At 60.3% G+C, this 17,099-nt stretch overlaps 1 protein-coding gene across 4 annotated transcripts; it reads right to left on the bottom strand.

Annotated features, from left to right (window-relative positions):
• Positions 1-619: 619 nt before the first annotated feature.
• Positions 620-16,659, bottom strand: CLPTM1L (CLPTM1 like). Of its 4 annotated transcripts, none has more exons than XM_081053367.1 (17): positions 16,302-16,659; positions 15,880-15,980; positions 14,850-15,039; positions 13,448-13,593; positions 12,296-12,374; positions 10,158-10,275; positions 9,778-9,872; positions 8,995-9,079; positions 7,562-7,665; positions 6,653-6,718; positions 5,939-5,989; positions 5,130-5,212; positions 3,914-3,948; positions 3,484-3,539; positions 3,360-3,404; positions 2,888-3,003; positions 620-2,732 (listed from the first exon to the last, which is right to left on the bottom strand). In XM_081053367.1, exons 1-17 carry the CDS (start codon positions 16,461-16,463, stop codon positions 2,573-2,575), a joined length of 1,692 nt encoding a protein of 563 aa, XP_080909493.1. In that variant the 5' UTR covers positions 16,464-16,659; the 3' UTR covers positions 620-2,572. The 4 variants fall into 4 exon arrangements, with proteins under 4 accessions (XP_080909493.1, XP_080909495.1, XP_080909494.1 ...); XM_081053369.1 differs by having other exon boundaries at positions 620-2,514; XM_081053368.1 differs by having other exon boundaries at positions 620-2,514; positions 13,448-13,596; positions 16,302-16,658.
• Between the last annotated feature and the right edge of the window lie 440 nt (positions 16,660-17,099).

Here is a 17,099-nt window from a genome sequence, read left to right as displayed (position 1 = left end):
ATTTGGCCAAGGGAGCTGCCATGAGCGTCCAGTGCAGAGTTCTGTGTGGGCGCAGGTCAGGCTGACCAACATGTGCGGTCTGTTGACCATCTCCTCTGTGACAGACATAGGGGCTAGGGTCCAATCGCCGGGTCAGGAGCTACCGTGTGGCTCCGGTCCTGCGCGATTTCAGGTTTCCACCTTTACCCAATCATCTCTCATAGTCGGCAACTTAACAGCTTCCAAGGGTTCTGGGACATTTTATGAATGACACACACCTGGAAATCCTACCTAACAATTGTCACGGAAGGCATGGCCTGGCTGCTATGAGGACCAAGGAAGCATGAGAGAAAACTGGTCACCACCGTGCTGCACTCCTCAGAACGACACTTCGAGGTGTTTCAGAGGAAAACCGAGTCAGGACGCAGACCATGTCCAGACAGTGCTCGAGGGAGGGCGCTCGAAGCAGTCGATTCCCCCTTAAAACCCTGCCATTCACAGGGACATTAGCCCCAAGGGGAGAGTCCTGTGTGGGAAAAAAGGGTCAGTTCTGAAGCTGGAAGGAACTTGAGGTCTCTTATTATACTCCTTTTATTTAATCTTCTGTTTATCTTAAAAAAACGGAGGCAGGCACTCAAGTAACCTTATGTAAACAATTTATTAACACATAAGACTATGGTTTTTTATAAGGAACACCCTGTAACTTACTATTGATTAAACATTCCTTTTGAAAGAATGTGACTTCCACATTCACGAGACAAGACTGGTCCACGTGCAATGGCATTTGCAATCTGAAAAAGAATGTCACTGGAGGGCCACTGGAAGCCAGGCTGGGACTGCAGAAACAGAGAAGCGGGCAGACTAGGGTGCTCCACCCCTGGCTGCCCGCCCTTAGGATTCCCAAAGGGCCATTTGGAAAACCCGTGTTCCCACACTGCTGCCCGCTTATCAGGTCCACCTGCATGCAGCCTGTCGGCTATGAGCAGCAGGTGGCACGGAAAAACACGTGTCCTCCTGATACATTTATGAGGACACTGCAAGTGAGAGCAGTAAAGATCTGCAGAGAACTTTCTAAGTCTGCCAAGTCTTAGGTTTCGAATGCAAGGAAGTAAGGTCTGTGTGATGTCAACCTGTGGCCCGCCACTGGAACTGGCACCAGGACCAGCAGAGCCCCCGGGCCGAGCCAGGTGGTCTTTTCATGAAGCATGTTGTCGGAGCCATGTCCACATAGCTGACGCATCCTCATGCAGAAGCCGGTGCCTCCCCCAAAAGCAAAACACGTATGTGAAGCTAGTGGGCGCAGAGGGCCAGCCCACTGGGTCGTCCTGAGCGTCATGTTATCCGGGCAGGCGACAAGCCTCAGAGACTGCCCACAGGGCCCTGGACTCGCCTCAGCGTTCTGATGATAAAAGGGTGATTTGAAACCAGGGTCTTCTTTCAGGTCATTGAGTGAGGCTCACGCGGCGAACTGCAAGTTGCTCCTTCCTGACGGGCTCCTGGACAGTGAGCGTGGATCCCAAGACGCCAGGTGACGCTGCCCGTGTGGCTCTACCTTCTACCCAGGAGGGGCCCATTCCGTGGACTTCTGGGGTGGCCAAAGCACCAAGACAACCCTTGACGGTGAGATGACTGATCTCCAAGCCCATAGTTGTCGGGCCGAGATGCTGCTGTCGGTGTCACAACACAGCCAGCCACCCGCTGCGTGCACGCACCCATGCGCTGAGAGCTGGTCGTTGGGAGTGATTTCACCGATACGACTACACCTTGTCCCCAAACCTGGTCTCTCTGCCCACCTGGGCTGTCTGCATTAGCCTACGGTGCTCATCCAATAGCAGCACGGTCAGCCCGGCAGCCACGGCTACACAGTAAGTGCCTCTAACACTTATTGACACAATGTGCAAGAACACCCCTGACTCCAAGGCTGGCGAGGCTGCTTCACATCCGTCCTTTCTGCAAACACATGAATGAGCCCACATCATGTGCTCGTTTCGGGGCAGGGTAAGCAGAAGTATCTGAAACGCTGCACGTTACTGTACCAGACCAAGAAAATGTTACAGCCAGAGAAATTTATTTTAAAATACAAACGTACATACATTAAGCTTTAAAACAGTCAAGTGTTAAAGAGAAAAGCAATTGATCCCAAAGCCCACAGCACGGATTAGAGGCATCTGACACTCACGCAGGAGCCCTGGCTCCTGCCAAGTCTGCGGGTGACAGTGCAGCCCAGCGACCCTGGGCCGTCCTGGGCCGAGTGGGAAGTCTGCACATGGGGGCGTCGTGACTGCTGCCAGCTCCTCAAACACCATCAGGGACTCAGGAGACAGAGAAACGCCCAGAGGTTTTGGCAATGCAGAAGTAATGCCCAGGCAAGTCACCAGAAGCGTCCCACACATGCAGTCAGCTGACGGCCTGAGCTGTGCTGTGTGGCTGGGAGCGTCCCAGGCTGGGGCTCAGTCTGCATGGGGTTTCCGCTGGGGCCGCTCCTCATAGGACTCCCCGAATTCGTTCACTCTGCTCCTGTCCACGGGGTAGAGCCTGCAACAACACGATGCGTGTCCTCCAGCCCCAACAATTCAGAATTGAACCGTCAAGTTTACGGCAGGAGAGTGCTGTGGGGTTTGCCTCCTGTTGGTGGCTCGAGGCCGATCAGAGCAGAGGGGCCACACGCCGCCCCCAGGGAAGGCCTGCCCAGGGCCCGGAGCCCGGCTCCTGGGGGAGCACAGCACAGGCCGGGCTGGGTGACCCCTTTGTGCCTGTGAAGAGAAGGGCTTGCAGAGGCTGGCGCAGCCACTCAGCACTCTCCAAATAATGTCTTCCGTGGCCCCCCACCGGCAACGGGAACGCACGAGGGTCACCGCGAGTCCTGTCCTCCCCCCAGGACGACAGCTGTGGTGTCGGCGGGACTCACCATCGCTGGTACAGGTAGACGAGGAACACCACGTCATCCCTGAAGCACGCCAGGCGGTGAGAGGTGGGCATGGTGATGACGAAGGCAAAGACGTCGTCGATGAAGGTGTTAAAGGCCTGTGGGCCAGCGAGGATGGTCAGGCAGCAGCCATCAGGGTCCGGCAGATGCCCAGCTGACTGCCCAACCCTGTCCGCTCCAGAACCCAAGTCAGCCAATCACTTCACAGCATCTCGCTCCGGAGCCCAAGTCAGCCAATCACTTCACAGCAGACTCGCTCCAGAGCCCAAGACAGCCAATCACTTCACAGCAGATTTGCCAAAGAGCAAGTGACTCTCGGAGCAACAGTAAGAGTGGAAAAGGAGGTGGAGGACTCTGGACTGGCGACGTGCCAGGACCCAAGGAACAAGGGAAGCCAGGACCCACCTCTATGCCCCTGCACTCCCATAGCGCCTCCTGCAGGCGAAACACTGACCTTGTAGGTGAAGGCCTTCCAGGGCAGGTGTGCCACCGACTTCATCTAGGAACAAGGACAGATGGTGCAGGTCAGGGGTCAAGGGTCAGGGACCACCACACAAGCACACAGGGACACCTCTTACCTTGTAGTTGACAAAGAGCTGAGGCAGCATGAAGAGGAAGCCAAAGGCATACACCCCTGGGGAGACAGACACGGTAGAGCACACGCTCCCTCCAACACCCAGGGCCCCAGGGCTGCAGCCAGGTTTGGGAACCACCCCAGTGAGCGAGGCAGTCCGAAAGCCCCTCCTGCCTACCCGCAGACCCCCAGTGCCTGTGGAGGCACGGCCATGCTGAGCCCCATGCTCTCAGGGGTCAGGGGTGGAGATGGTGTTGGTCATGGCTGGCATCACACTGGGGCATGGAGGAAGCTGCCCAGGGCTCACGGGAAACTGGGCAGCCTGGGGCCCAGCCGAGTGTGTAGAGCAGGGCCTGACAAGGTGACCTCACATCACGGGCAGAAAGGGACCCACCGTAAATGCTGTTACCAGAACAGGAAATCGCAGGACTCACCATTGACGAAGCTGTTGATTAACCAAGAATACCAACTGGAAAGAAAAGAGCTGTCACTGTGGGAGGCCCGACGTCCCCCATCAGCCACTGTCTGTTACATGACAACCATGCATCTTTCACTTGTAAGGTGTGGAGCCTGCAAACTGGGGGTCTGCTCTGACAGCCATCCTTCAGAGCTGCCAGTCAGGCAACCAAGCTCTGGCTGCAGTCCTGCCCTGCACAGCCCCTGGGCCCGTGCCCCCGTGCTCCCCCAGACCCCTACAGCCCCAGGACACGCCCCTGTGCTCCCCCAGGCCCCTGCAGCCCCCAGGACACGCCTCCGTGCTCCCCCAGGCCCCTGCAGCCCCCAGGACACGCCTCCGTGCTCCCCCAGGCCCCTGCAGCCCCCAGGACACGCCCCTGTGCTCCCCCAGGCCCCTACAGCCCCCAGGACACGCCTCCGTGCTCCCCCAGGCCCCTGCAGCCCCCAGGACACACCCCTGTGCTCCCACAGGCCCCTGCAGCCCCCAGGACACAGCCCTGTGCTCCCCCAGGCCCCTACAGCCCCCAGGACACGCCCCTGTGCTCCCCCAGGCCCCTACAGCCCCCAGGACACGCCTCCGTGCTCCCCCAGGCCCCTGCAGCCCCCAGGACACGCCCCTGTGCTCCCCCAGGCCCCTGCAGCCCCCAGGACACGCCTCCGTGCTCCCCCAGGCCCCTGCAGCCCCCAGGACACGCCTCCGTGCTCCCCCAGGCCCCTGCAGCCCCCAGGACACGCCCCTGTGCTCCCCCAGGCCCCTACAGCCCCCAGGACACGCCTCCGTGCTCCCCCAGGCCCCTGCAGCCCCCAGGACACACCCCTGTGCTCCCACAGGCCCCTGCAGTCCCCAGGACACGCCTCTGTGCTCCCCCAGGCCCCTGCAGCCCCCAGGGCACGCCCCAGCACTCCCCCAGCGCCCACAGCCCGCACGCAGCAGCCACACGACCTCTACTGCATGTCCCCTGGTCAAACTCATTGGCCGTCATCGGGACGCCGTGCTGTGGGTGCTAGTCTCGCTACACGGCCACTGCTCAGGACAAAGGGGCAGGGCAGGCTTGCCCCCCCCACCAGTGGTGCCTCCAATTCCAAAGCTGCTTTTACGTCGCTCCCAAACCCACGGGACCGACGAATACCCCAGCTCTCTCTGCTGAGCACATGGAGGCTGAGCGGGCTGTCAGGGTCAGTGTGGCCCCATACCTCTTATACTTGACGTTCAGCAGCGAGTAGACGGCGCCCCCAATGCACAGCGGGTACAGTACATACGACAGATACTTCATGGCCTGCAGACAACAGCGTTCCCCGTTAGAGTCCCCCCTCAAACCTCGACTCACAGGCAGGGCAAGAGACCCACGCACACGGCAGCTGTGGGACTGGCAGACACTCCAGGCTGCGTCTGTCACACCCACAGTGTGAGCGCACAGCACCCAGGGCGCAGCTGAGGGGACCATGACGTCACAAACAGCATACCAATGCCGGCTCACCCCAAACCAACCAGCCTATGACAGACCCATGAAGAAACAGGATGGAAAGAAATCTGGAGAAACTCCCGGGAATGTGTGAAGACTGCCGCCCAAGCCACTGCAGTCGGCCCTGTATTTACTGGGATTTGAACTTCACTGTAACCCCAATAAAAATCAGACTGCAAGTGGGTACCCATTAAGCCAATAAATAAACCCTCCCCGCCCGGGGAGACTGCATGATCAAACAAAAGCCGCAGCTCCCACAGTAGCTGACACACGCCAGGGTTAGCCTGCAGCTACCGCGAGCCTGAGGACAATTCCACTTATGAAGATAAACGTTCCCCAGCTGTGCGGCATCACCTGCAGGGACCAGGAAACAGGGAGAAGTCTTGTGCCCCTCCTTTCCCAGTCGGAATCTACTCGGGACTGTGGCCACCCCTGCAGGGAGACAGCCCCCACGGTGAAGGTCCCAGCACGGCCATGTCTTCTGGGCGCTCAGCTGTCTGTGTGCCGGGCACGCACGCTCCGCAGGCCCCTGCTGCTCACCTGAGTGTCGTACTCCTCTGTTCTCCTCTCAGATTCACTGTAGGTGCCAAACTGTTGTAAAATGCAACACAGTCATGTCAAGTGACTGACGGGAGGCGGGCAAGTGAGCACGAGCCCGCCCTCCACCCGGAAGGACTGGCGGGCAGGCAGCCTGTGTCCACTCTGGCCGGGACCCTGAACCCGCGTGCCCGGCCAGAGTGCGAGGCCTGCTCTGTACGGAAACAGACGCTGCTCGCTGATCAGTGAAGGCGGGTGCCTCGGCACCTTTAGGGACAGGTGGGCTGTATCCCACCTGCCAAGTATCGTGTCCCCGACCTGTCTAGGACCCACACAACGGGTCCACAGAGGGCAGAGCGAGCTTCAAGCCCGTAACCCACCAACCCACTGGCTGGCTGGGCAGCCGGCTGGAACAACCTGCAGGAGCCCTCAGACCGGCATCCTCTTGGAGCTTACAGGCACTACTCGGTCTGCAATTGGGGGTCCCCGTGCAAGCCCAGAATGAGCCGTGATCACAGAACCGACACTGGGTCCGCCGAGGGAGCTGTTCCAGCTATCAGAGGGCAGTGATGCCACTGGGTGACAGTCACCTGCTCCACACCTCGTCAGTGCAGCCAGGAAGTGCCCTGGCACACAGCTGTGGCACGTGAAAAGATGGGAAGCAGATGGTGTGAGACGAGGGAACAGGAGTCCAGAGCACAGAGCAGCCTCCCTCACCTGAAACTTGGGCCTCAGGCCCCTCCACACAACGCTCATCTTCAGAGCCTTTTTCACTTTCCACAGCTGGGAAGAAACAGAAACCGACACTGAGGATCCCAACAGCACGAGGCCAGAAGTCAGCACTCAGACCCTTACGGACCGGCCCCAGCTGCCCACGGGTCCCCTGCCGCTCCTCACGGACCACCAGCCACCCAGCAGGGTCCCCCACATGGGCGCCACCCCTCCTCTCAGCGCCAGCAAACAGGCCCTCAGCCTGGCCGTTCTCTGGGCTGAGTCCTCTTCCTAGCTCGTCTGCTCGGCTGGCCCACCCTACCCAGCCTGCCTCCAGTTCACCCAGCAGAGGGCCCAGCCGTTTCCAGTCTCTCCAGGGCCCATGTTCAGCTGCTGCCCCATGGAGTATGCCGGGCACAGCCACCTTTAAAAGTGGTGTCCACACTGTGGTTATGGGACAGTCCCCAGCCACTGCCCTCCTGCATGGGCGTGGAAAGCACAGCCTGACCTGACAGCCACGTGAGCTGGGTGGCAGAGCGGAGACATGGAAGCCACCGCCTCCCTCCACCCTCTCAACCCCACCTTGTTGTCGAGGCTCGTCCCAAGCCTGCCAGCCCCCCAGGGCTCCCCTTCTGAGCCCCACACAGCCAGGGCCGTCACAGGGCCACACCGCACACTGGTGAGCTGCTGGGGACTGCAGACAACGTGTCAGAATGCGCCGTGAGGGTATGACGAGCTGACACGCTCCAAAAGGAACCGCAGGGTCACCCGATGTGACCTTCTGGGCTCCCACTCTGGCCAAGGACCCAGAGCAGCTGCCTGTGGAGGTGGCCGCACGTCCCGACACACAGTCACATGGGTTCTGACTGCACTGAGCGCCTGGGCCCAAGGCCGGCCACACGCACCACAGCTCACCTCGATGGCAGCTCCGATGCCCGCGGGGACCAGCACCAGCAGGCTCGTCTGCTCGTCCAGCAGGAACAGGAAGATGACCACCGTGCTGAAGCAGCGCCAGAGCACTGGGGACAGAGGGCGTGCTGAGGGGGCGGCCACCACACGCGCACTCACATGCACACTCACGCACGCACTCACATACGCACACTCACATGCACTCACACTCACATGCACACTCACGCACACACTCACATGCACTCACACGCACTCATACGCACACTCACATGCACTCACACTCACATGCACACTCACGCACACACACACGCACACTCACATGCACTCACACGCACACTCACATACGCACTCACATGCACTCACACTCACATGCACACTCACGCACACTCACATACGCACACTCACATGCACACACTCACATACGCACACTCACATGCACTCACACTCACATACGCACACTCACGCACGCACTCACATACGCACACTCACACGCACACTCACGCACGCACTCACATGCACTCACACTCACACACGCGGACCTGCACTATCCCTCCCGCTTTGTACACTAACTGCACAGTGGGCCACGTGCGGCCAGAGAACACAGTTTGAAATGGTTCTGAAAGGCTCCAGAACCAAACACAAAGTAACCCCAGCATGTGAATGTGTGTGTAAGTCACCCTTTAACACACACACAGAAAATATGCTGAGAAAACAGGTTCCTGAGCAGAATTATGACTTGCTTTCCTGTTCTCCTAGGTCACACCCTCCTGCTTTGTACCAGTTCCCTGATAAACGCATCAAGCTTCCTCTCTTGAAGTCCTACTTATTAAATGCTGCCATCCACTGGAAACGTCCTGCCAGAGGAAGTGCGTCTGGGCAGAAGCAGCAGAGCCATCTCCACGTGGGACTCACGGGGGCAAAGATGCCCGGCTACCTTCTGTGGGCAGACTCACAAACCCTGCTCATGGCCACAGCCATCTGTTGCCCCCTCCGCCCCCCCCGAAAAGGCAGGGGGGCAGGAGGACTCAGCGGGGGGGGGGAGGTACTCAGAGGAAACCAGATACGGGTGACATGGGGAGAGGGACCCAGGCACCCCAGGCCACCCACTTGGGTGTGTCACTGCCACGGGAGGAAAGACCCGCCTCTCGTCTCGGGCGCTCGCCTGGCCGACACACTGGGCGCTGGGGACCAACCTCCCTGTCCTCATCGACACAGGCCCCAGTTGTGCATGGCGGCCTGTCCTCCTCGGTGACAGCTCCCTCCCAGTTATCACCACGCGTGACCTAGAGGCCTCTCCTGAATGGGACCAGGGGGCGGGGCCTGCAACTAGCGTGTGTCACAAAGTCATAACTTTAGGCTTCAAAGTGGACCTTATAATCCATCTATATCGACGGCAGAACATGCTCTGGGAATGGGTCAGACGTTCTAATGGCCTCTACCTGCTTTGGTGGACATTCCAATCATGCTCTTCTTTTTTTTCCAAAAGCTGATGTCATTTTTAAATGCCAGGAAATCAAAGAGAAGCTGAAAAGGAGAGGGCACAGCAACGCCATCTGTTAACTGTGAGTCTGCACGTGTGCACAAGGCACAGTGAGGTGGCCCCACGTGTCCACGCAGCACGCCGTGGTCACTGTGGGCCAGGCCGATGCCTACAACCAGCCTGCAATGGCGGGCTGCCCGCAGGGGCCCCTCACGTTCCCCTCCGGTCACAGCAAGGGCTCATTCTGAGATACGACCTTTTGATAAATGTGCTGTTTCCCAGAAGTTTTGGAAAGTTTTAACTGAACTGGCGGCTGAGGCCCAGGCATTCAGAGCCCCCATCAGCCTATGCCGTCGCACCCTCCCACCCTGACCGAGTCTGGCACGGCCACCCCATGGTGATGGTGTCTCCCCACCCGCCTGCAGACCCCGTATGACCACATTGGGGTTGACAGTGAAATACTCATGTTACTGTCATCCCTTCATCTCGGTGATTTCGGATTTCTTTCCCAAACAACCAAGTCCCAAGTCTTAAGGTGGTCAGTTCCCGAGGTTCAGACACCCTCTTCTGAGCTGGTAGAAAGGTCCTGGCATGACGGCCGGCGGCTCCTCAGGTCTGCTGGCCACCAAGGGGTTGCTGCACAGGACACGGCCACACCACTCCCCCAGCAAAGGACGGCTGATGCCCTGGGAGCCACCCACGCCTGCCAGTATCATCACCAAGGGCTCAGTGACCCACTCACGTGAAATGCGGCGACGAAGAAGGTCAACGCTAAGAAATATAAGTTGGTGTCAACAAAGATTCCTTTTACTTCATCAGCGTCTTTCTCTGAAAACCCTGAAAAGAAATACAAAGCAAAATAGACTGTGTCAACCTCACTTCACATCACAGACATTCCCGAGGGTTGTGCGCGGTGAGAGGTCCCCTGCCCCAAACTGTGGCGTTGTGGACATGTCCCGAGAAAAGCAGCCTCTCAGGGAACAGCGACGGCTCTGCAGAGATGGGGAACCGGACACTGGAGAGCCCTGGGTTACGTGAGGGAACCCCCAGCACGGGGTTACAGTGCCCCTGAGGGCGGGACGACAGGGACCCAGGCCCGGATGGCAGGCGCGGCGGCCTCACCGAGCTGCTGCAGGGAGAGCACGGCGTCCTGCATGTGGATCCAGAAACGTAGCCTCCCCAGCGAGATCCGGTCGTAGCACACGGTCAGGGGCAGCTCGGTGCTGGTGCGGTTTATGACCTGACGGAAAGGCGCCAGTCAGAGCCTGCCCTGCCGGGGAGCACGGCCGCCCGTCAGCATCCTTCCACCTTGGTGGGACCACTGCGCACCTGTCCCCAAGCTCCAGAACTGACTCTCCTACGTCTGTGTTATGGCCCACCCTGGCTAAACGCCCCTCTTCCTCAGGGAACCCTGAGGGTCCGTGGTCCTTCCTGGCTCCACGTGCTAGGACTAGCGACGTGCATGACGCCGAGCCAAGCACAGGCCCGGCCTGGAAGGGCAGGAGATGGAGTGGGAGACCCGTGCGGCCACCCGCACCCACGGGCCTAATGCCCCAGACTGCAGGGCAGGGGCAGTCACTCCACCGAGGGCTGGCCGAAAGTCCAGGAGGTGGCAGCACTCAGGCTGGGCTCATGAGGACGCACAGAATTGGGGTGGAGTCTGCCTCAGCAAGGAAAGCGCAGTCGGTCCCACGGTCTGGCAGCAGACATGTCGGCAGGGGCCAGGCCCCAGGAGGGAGGCCTCTGCCAGCACACGGGGCAGACACACCCACTCCGAGGGTCCTGGGCACACCCACAGGGTCACGTTCCACACTCGCCACGACCCCTCAGTGAGCACAGCTGGTATCACAGGCCCAGCCACCAGATGTGCCAGTATCAACGGGACACCAGGCCCAGGCGTCGGGCCACCCCACACAGCACAGCGGCCTCAGGACTTGCAACAGCAAGCCAAGCCCGCCCCAGGAGGTGCCAGTGCCTCGGCTATGGGGGTGGGCAGCACCCGTCACCCCAGCGGGCTTGGCTGTTCTCCAGAGATGGCACTCCTGCAAAGCAGCCCCAAGTGAGACACAGTGTTAGTGGCAGGGGGTGAGCTGGGCAAAGCTGGCTGCCTGTCGTACCTGTTCTGAGACTATCAGCAGTCATGTGTCAGGCCTTTTCGTAAGCCGCGTGGCAACCAGGAGAATGTGGGCACTGCAGATGCTGCCCACAGCCGCCAGTGACCCAGCCAGACTTGTTTCCTCTCCGCTTCCCGAGTCCCTTTCCAGGGGCAACCCCGGCAGCTGCCAGGGCCACCCAGCACCGTCGTGTGCAGCTCAGATGAGCCTGGTGCGGCCGAGGGCTGCACACACAGCACAGCACACTCCAGAAAAGACTGAGGAGGAACAACTGCCCGCCCCAACCTGCAGGCCAGGTGCTGTGGCGCCCAGCAAAGTGCAGGACGCTGCGTGTTAGGGACCCCACTCCCCGGGGAAGAGCGGAGGGGGGACGGTCATTTCTGAGTGCCTCCACCAGCAGAAGGCGGCAGAACTGGGCAGGGGCCCAAAAGGCCTGGTTAGGGGCCGCGTTCCCTGCTGCCACAGCGCACTGAGGGCTCCCTACGCTCTCCTGGCCTCTGCTTCCTCGGCTGTGAGATGGAGCGAGTGTCCATTCAGAGCTGCTGGGCGCGTGGCCCGGCGCCTCAGAAAGTCACCAGTGAGCAGTGGCGCTCTGGAACAGTGAGTTAGCCGGCTCCGCACAGACGTGACCTCAGCAGGGACAGCTATGTGACCCTGGGTAGGCCTGGATAAGCATGGAGCACAGGGACACGCCTCCCAACACCTGGGGGGGACTCAACATGGTGCCTGCCATGCTCAGTTCATCCCAACCACTGCTGTCATTGTTCCTGACCAGAGGCTGGCCTCGCTTCTTTCCCCTCCTGTCCAGCCTGGGGGAGCAGGTGTGTGGCTGCCACGCCATAACAGGCCAGCAGCTGCTGTCCAACTGTCCACGTGCACACCTCCACCTCGGCCCTCGGGACAGGGGGTAACACGCAGAGCCAGCTGCTCAGAACACTTCCTGAACTGCCTGCATGTTCGCGGCAGGAACCTCGTTCACTGACCATGTCAGCCGACAAGCGCCTGCCCAGAAGCCCATGCACCCCCAGTCTGAACACTTACTGACGCGCCTCGCAAGCCCTCCATGGCCTCGCCAGGGGACCCGCCACACTGGAGGGAACACCCCAGGCACAAGCTGTCACCACAAGACTGAGGGCCAGTGCTCACCATGAGGTCCTTCACCCGGTTGCTGAGCTGGTCGATGAACAGGATGGGCAGGTAATGCACCGTCTTCCCCAGCTGGACCCTGGGGAGAAGCAGTGCAAGGTCACGGCTAGCCCTCTCACCTTGGAACCGACCGTAGCCGAGATGCCGCATCCCCGAGAATCCCAGCCCACACCTCAGCTGCTCCTGCTCATAGCCGTTCCAGCAACAGTGAGCACCCAGCGGACATCAGGGGGTCGGGGGACATAAACGGTAACCCGGCCACACTGCGGACCATCATCGGGATGCAAAACAGAGCGAGGGGGGACCATGTGTGTCCTGACAGGGTGGCGCAGCGAGACGGTGACAGCAGAAGTACAAACCCATCTGCTCCTCATGCCTGGGAGGGGTGGGGGCCAGAGGACAGGAGTGGGGGCTGTGCACCGAATGCCGCTGTCACTGAGCTGTGTGAATGTATCACGGTGCAAAACCACGACTTAAACTTACAAAAGGAAAGGCCCTCCTAACCCCACCACGGGGGCCCCTGACGAGGGAAGAACACCTGTGGCCGTGGCCACTCCTCGGGGTCCGTGAGGGCCTGCTAACAGGTCCTAAGCTCACAGCAGGCTCCCCGAGGCCTGCAGATGCACGAAGTCTAAGCCGGTCAATCAGTGTTAATACTTATGCTGAACCAGTGACGGCAAGCGGCAGGGACATAAGGTGGAAAGGCTAAATCTAAATCCACGCACATGAGTCACGATAAGACCGGCCATGGCACCCTAGTGGACGCAGTTAGGATGCATCCAGGACAAAAGCCGAGTGACACGCTTTCCTCAATGCTCCCATGTTCTCTCCAAGGGAAGGCTCGGCCAAGGGCAAAGGCCAGGGGGGTTCCCTTCCGGTTTCATTCATGCCACCACTTGGTCAGCAAGAACTCCCAGAAAGCAGGGACAGGCCTGGTGGCGTCCCAGGGCCTCTGATCTCAGGGATGGCTCAGAGAGGAAGGGGTTTGGTGGGTCACGATCCCGTGGGGACTTCCTCTACCCCCACACCACTGGAGTCGCCCCCTGCTGTCAGGGCAGTAGGCAAAGGGGCCGTGCTCAAAGCAGGCAAATAAGCGTGCCCTGCTCACTCCCACCCTGAGGTCCTCAGTCACCACCCGCCCAGGACACACACATCTTCATGTAGCGATGAACGTCGGCGGGCAGGGAGGACCCATCAAAGACGAAGTTGTCCACCATCACGTTCAGTGTCAGTCTTGGTCTCCAGTGAGAGATGGGCTCCTCCAGGGCGCTCGTCGGCTTCTTCTCGGCTTCGATCTGCTGCTAAACAGAAGGAATGACCATCAGCAAAAGGAGCCACTGCTGGGTGGGGAATGGGACAGGGATGGACGGTGTGGGGCAGCCCAACACTGCCAGTCCCCGACTCCTTCTCTCCCCAGAAGCCACGTTGGTCCTGGATCTCTCACTGGCTGTAGTTTGGGCTGCAGCCTAACACAGCCGCTTCTCAAAGACCCTGAGGACAGTGTGGGAGACACAGGTGGGTAGAAGCTGGGCACCCTGCAAGTGCAGTGGGCCTGACAAGGAGATCGCTTCTAAGCTGGGGATGTCAGACAGGCTGGAAGGAGCCGTGCCAATGAGTAGACATCCGTCCTCACTAAATTCAGAAAGAAGCTTATTGGTGAGAAAACCTTTGTTAGACCTAATTGGTAAGTTCTAGGAAAAACTGTCATTTCACTTATCTCCTACCTAAACACAGTTTGTAACAATTTATATTAAAAATGGGCTCTAAAATACAAGCAATAGCTAACATCCGGGATTTGTATGTTCCAAAGACCCTCCACACGCACTGCCTCGACTCTCCAGGAAGGTTCTATGAGGCAAGGCCATACTGTCCCCGTGGAGACGGACATGAGGGCTCTACCCCAGTACACAGCAGGAATGCACACTGGAGGTCGGAGCGGGCTGGCAGGGTTTCTGGCCCCAAACCACGGACAGCCCTGGCCCCGCGCAGGAACACGTCCCACAGACGCTCCCTGAAAGCTGCCATTCATCTAGTTTGTAACTGCCTCACATTCAACACTCATGCGAACACCAGAACTCCATCTGGGCCTTTGTGAAGGGTCACTTATGTGATTCCCAGTGTTTCCTGGTACATAGTTTTCTATGGATGTGTGAAATATGACATGTACATGGCCTCTTAATCATTTTGAATTACATTCTTAGAACAAACATCCACGAGTTGTCGTCCTACACGCAGCAGTGTGAGTCTCTCGACTGTAAGTGGTGACTGCAGCTGAGCTCCAAGAAGGGGCGGACTCCCTGCTCCCCACACTCCCAGGGGGCTGAGCGGGCCCATGGCCTGTGAAGGAGCTCGGGTGAAGAACATCAGTGGATTACTGCACATGCACGTCACTACCTGGACGTACAGTTTACCCGTAACCCGTGGGAAACGTTTCAGCTAAAGACATGTGTGCCAGTAACATCACAGTGTCTTAGTTTCCCGTCCTGCACACACGTGTGACTTCCAGGGACAGAATGCCTCTTTGTTTGCCTGGTACCACAATGGAGACGCTCACCTGAGTAGCAGACTCCCCAGTGAGCAGGTTGACCTCTTCTGGTTTGGGGACCATGTAGGTGGTCAGAGGGCTGACCAGGTGCACCTGCTTCCCATCATGCCACGGCAGAATGCCAGCATGATGGAGGAAGATATAGGCGTACAGTGTCCCGTTGTTTCTTGTTTTCTTTGGTACAGAGACGTTAACTGTCCTAAAACAAGACAAATTACTATTTTAAACATGTACATTTACATTCCACGTACACACACACACAGCGGACACCGTGTAAACGTCTTTACAAATTACACTATTTCAAAGCAACCGACTTAGCTTAGAGTACTACAAATGAAAGCCACCTGTCTGTGACTGTACGCAGAGGCCTGGGGCAGAGGTTTACAGGATGTTCCAGAAGCACGGGGGGCGATGCCTGTTGTGCCTCCCTTTCCCAGCACTCAGAAGCCAGTCACTAGCTGAGGTCACAGGCAGACAGTGGCCAGCCGCAAGGGTGCGCAACGCCCACCCACCGCATGCCTCAGGAGCTGTCCTCGGGGCTGCCGGCCAGGGGATGTTCCTGTCACACAGCGTCACACGTGCCACCACTCCATCTGACCCCTCCCCGACGACGTGGAGGGAAAAGGTAGACTCTCACACACACACCAATTTTTAAGTGCGCTTGTTGACACGAGACGCTGCAGCCACAGGCAAACGTGACCGTCCTTCCACCAGGAAGAGACGAGCCATGTGCTGTGTCTGTTCTCCAGGTCCTCCCCACGGCCACAGCCTCTCCCTCCGAAACTGCCGCCGGCTGCTGCGACACCACAGCCGTTCGGGGCTGGTCTCAGCTGCTTCCTAAAGGACGGACTCATCTGCTGCTTCCCAGTGAGACAAGAGGCCGGCTGCCTGCACGTGACACGTGGGTGTCCCGTGACAGCGCCCACGTTCCCGGGACAGCGGCACCAAGGCTTCCGTCGGGCTCCGCGCGGAATGCCACCTTTTAAGGGAACGACCCGGACACATGGCGCCAGGCACCGGGCCCGTCCCGTACGCGCACCTTTCGAATTTGGAGTCCACGTCAAAGTCTTCCACGTTCAGGACCAGATCCACGTTGTTCTCGGCACCGAGGCTGGAGCGGGTGGTGGTGTACACGCTGAGCTGCAAGGGACGGGGCGGTCGGCGGGGCGGGCGGGCCGTGGGCGCGGCGGAGCCACCGGCGGGCGGGGGCGGCGCTGACCGGGGCAGGGCGGGCGGCCCCGTCCACTCGCGCCGCAGGACACGCCGTAGCGCGCGGGAGCCGCCGCGGCCGCCAACCGGCGGGGCCGGAGACCCGGGACGGGGAGCTGGGCGCTAGGCCAGCGGGGCCCCGGGCCCGGCGGGCGGCTCCCGGGAGCAGCCCCGCGCAGCCCGGACCCCGCCGCCCCCGCCGCCCCCGCCCCCGCCCCCGCCGCCCCCGCCGCCCCCGCCCCCGCCGCTCACCTGCAGCTTGGGCCGCCGCGCCAGGTAGGGCTGGATGCAGCTGCCGCCGCCGGCGCACGGGCGGGTGTACACGATGCCGTACATGACCCAGCAGGTGTGCACCACGTACACCACGAACACGCCCACCACCAGGCTGGTGAAGGAGCTGCGGCCGCTCCACATGGCGCCGCCGCCCGGGCGCCCTCGCCACACACTCCGGCCGCCGCGGCTCACACGAGAGCAGCCGCGCGCCGCCGCCGCCGCCGAGCAACTAGCGCGTCGCCCGCCGCCAGCCGCCGGGCGCCCGGCATGCTCTTGCCGCCTACCTGTCGCCGCGGGATTCGCCGGGCCGCCTGCCGCTTCCGGGTTCGCCGCGGCGCGCCGGAAGTGGGTGCGCCGCGCGGCCACCTGGGAAGCGTAGTCTCGCCGCCGCGCGCGCACGTACGCACGCACATTTGCGCCAAGGGCGCGGCGGCAGTGACGTCATCGGCCGGCGCCGTCCTCCCGGCGCGCCTCGCGGGCGCAGACGCTCTGGCTTCCGCCAGTCGGGGCGGGGCGGGGCGCTGAGGTGGCCGGGCGCCCCCCCCGGAGCCGGCGGGTCCCCAGGAGGCGCTGCCGGGGAACGCGGGGACCCCGGCTCTGCCAGAACCCACGGAGGGGGCGAAGCGCGGACGTGTGAGGACCCTGCGTGGAGGCGATGCCGAGAAGCTGTGCTCTTTCAGCCCTGAGGCTGGAGTGACGTCAGAATAAAGAGGAAAGAAACGTTCAATAGTCACAAAAATTAAATACCCGCTTCACGTTGGTTGTGACACGGGACGC

This window comes from Rhinolophus hipposideros (assembly GCF_964194185.1).
Source record: "Rhinolophus hipposideros genome assembly, chromosome: 7".
NCBI classification, from domain to species: domain Eukaryota; kingdom Metazoa; phylum Chordata; class Mammalia; order Chiroptera; family Rhinolophidae; genus Rhinolophus; species Rhinolophus hipposideros.
This window is presented reverse-complemented; position numbering and strand designations above follow the sequence as displayed.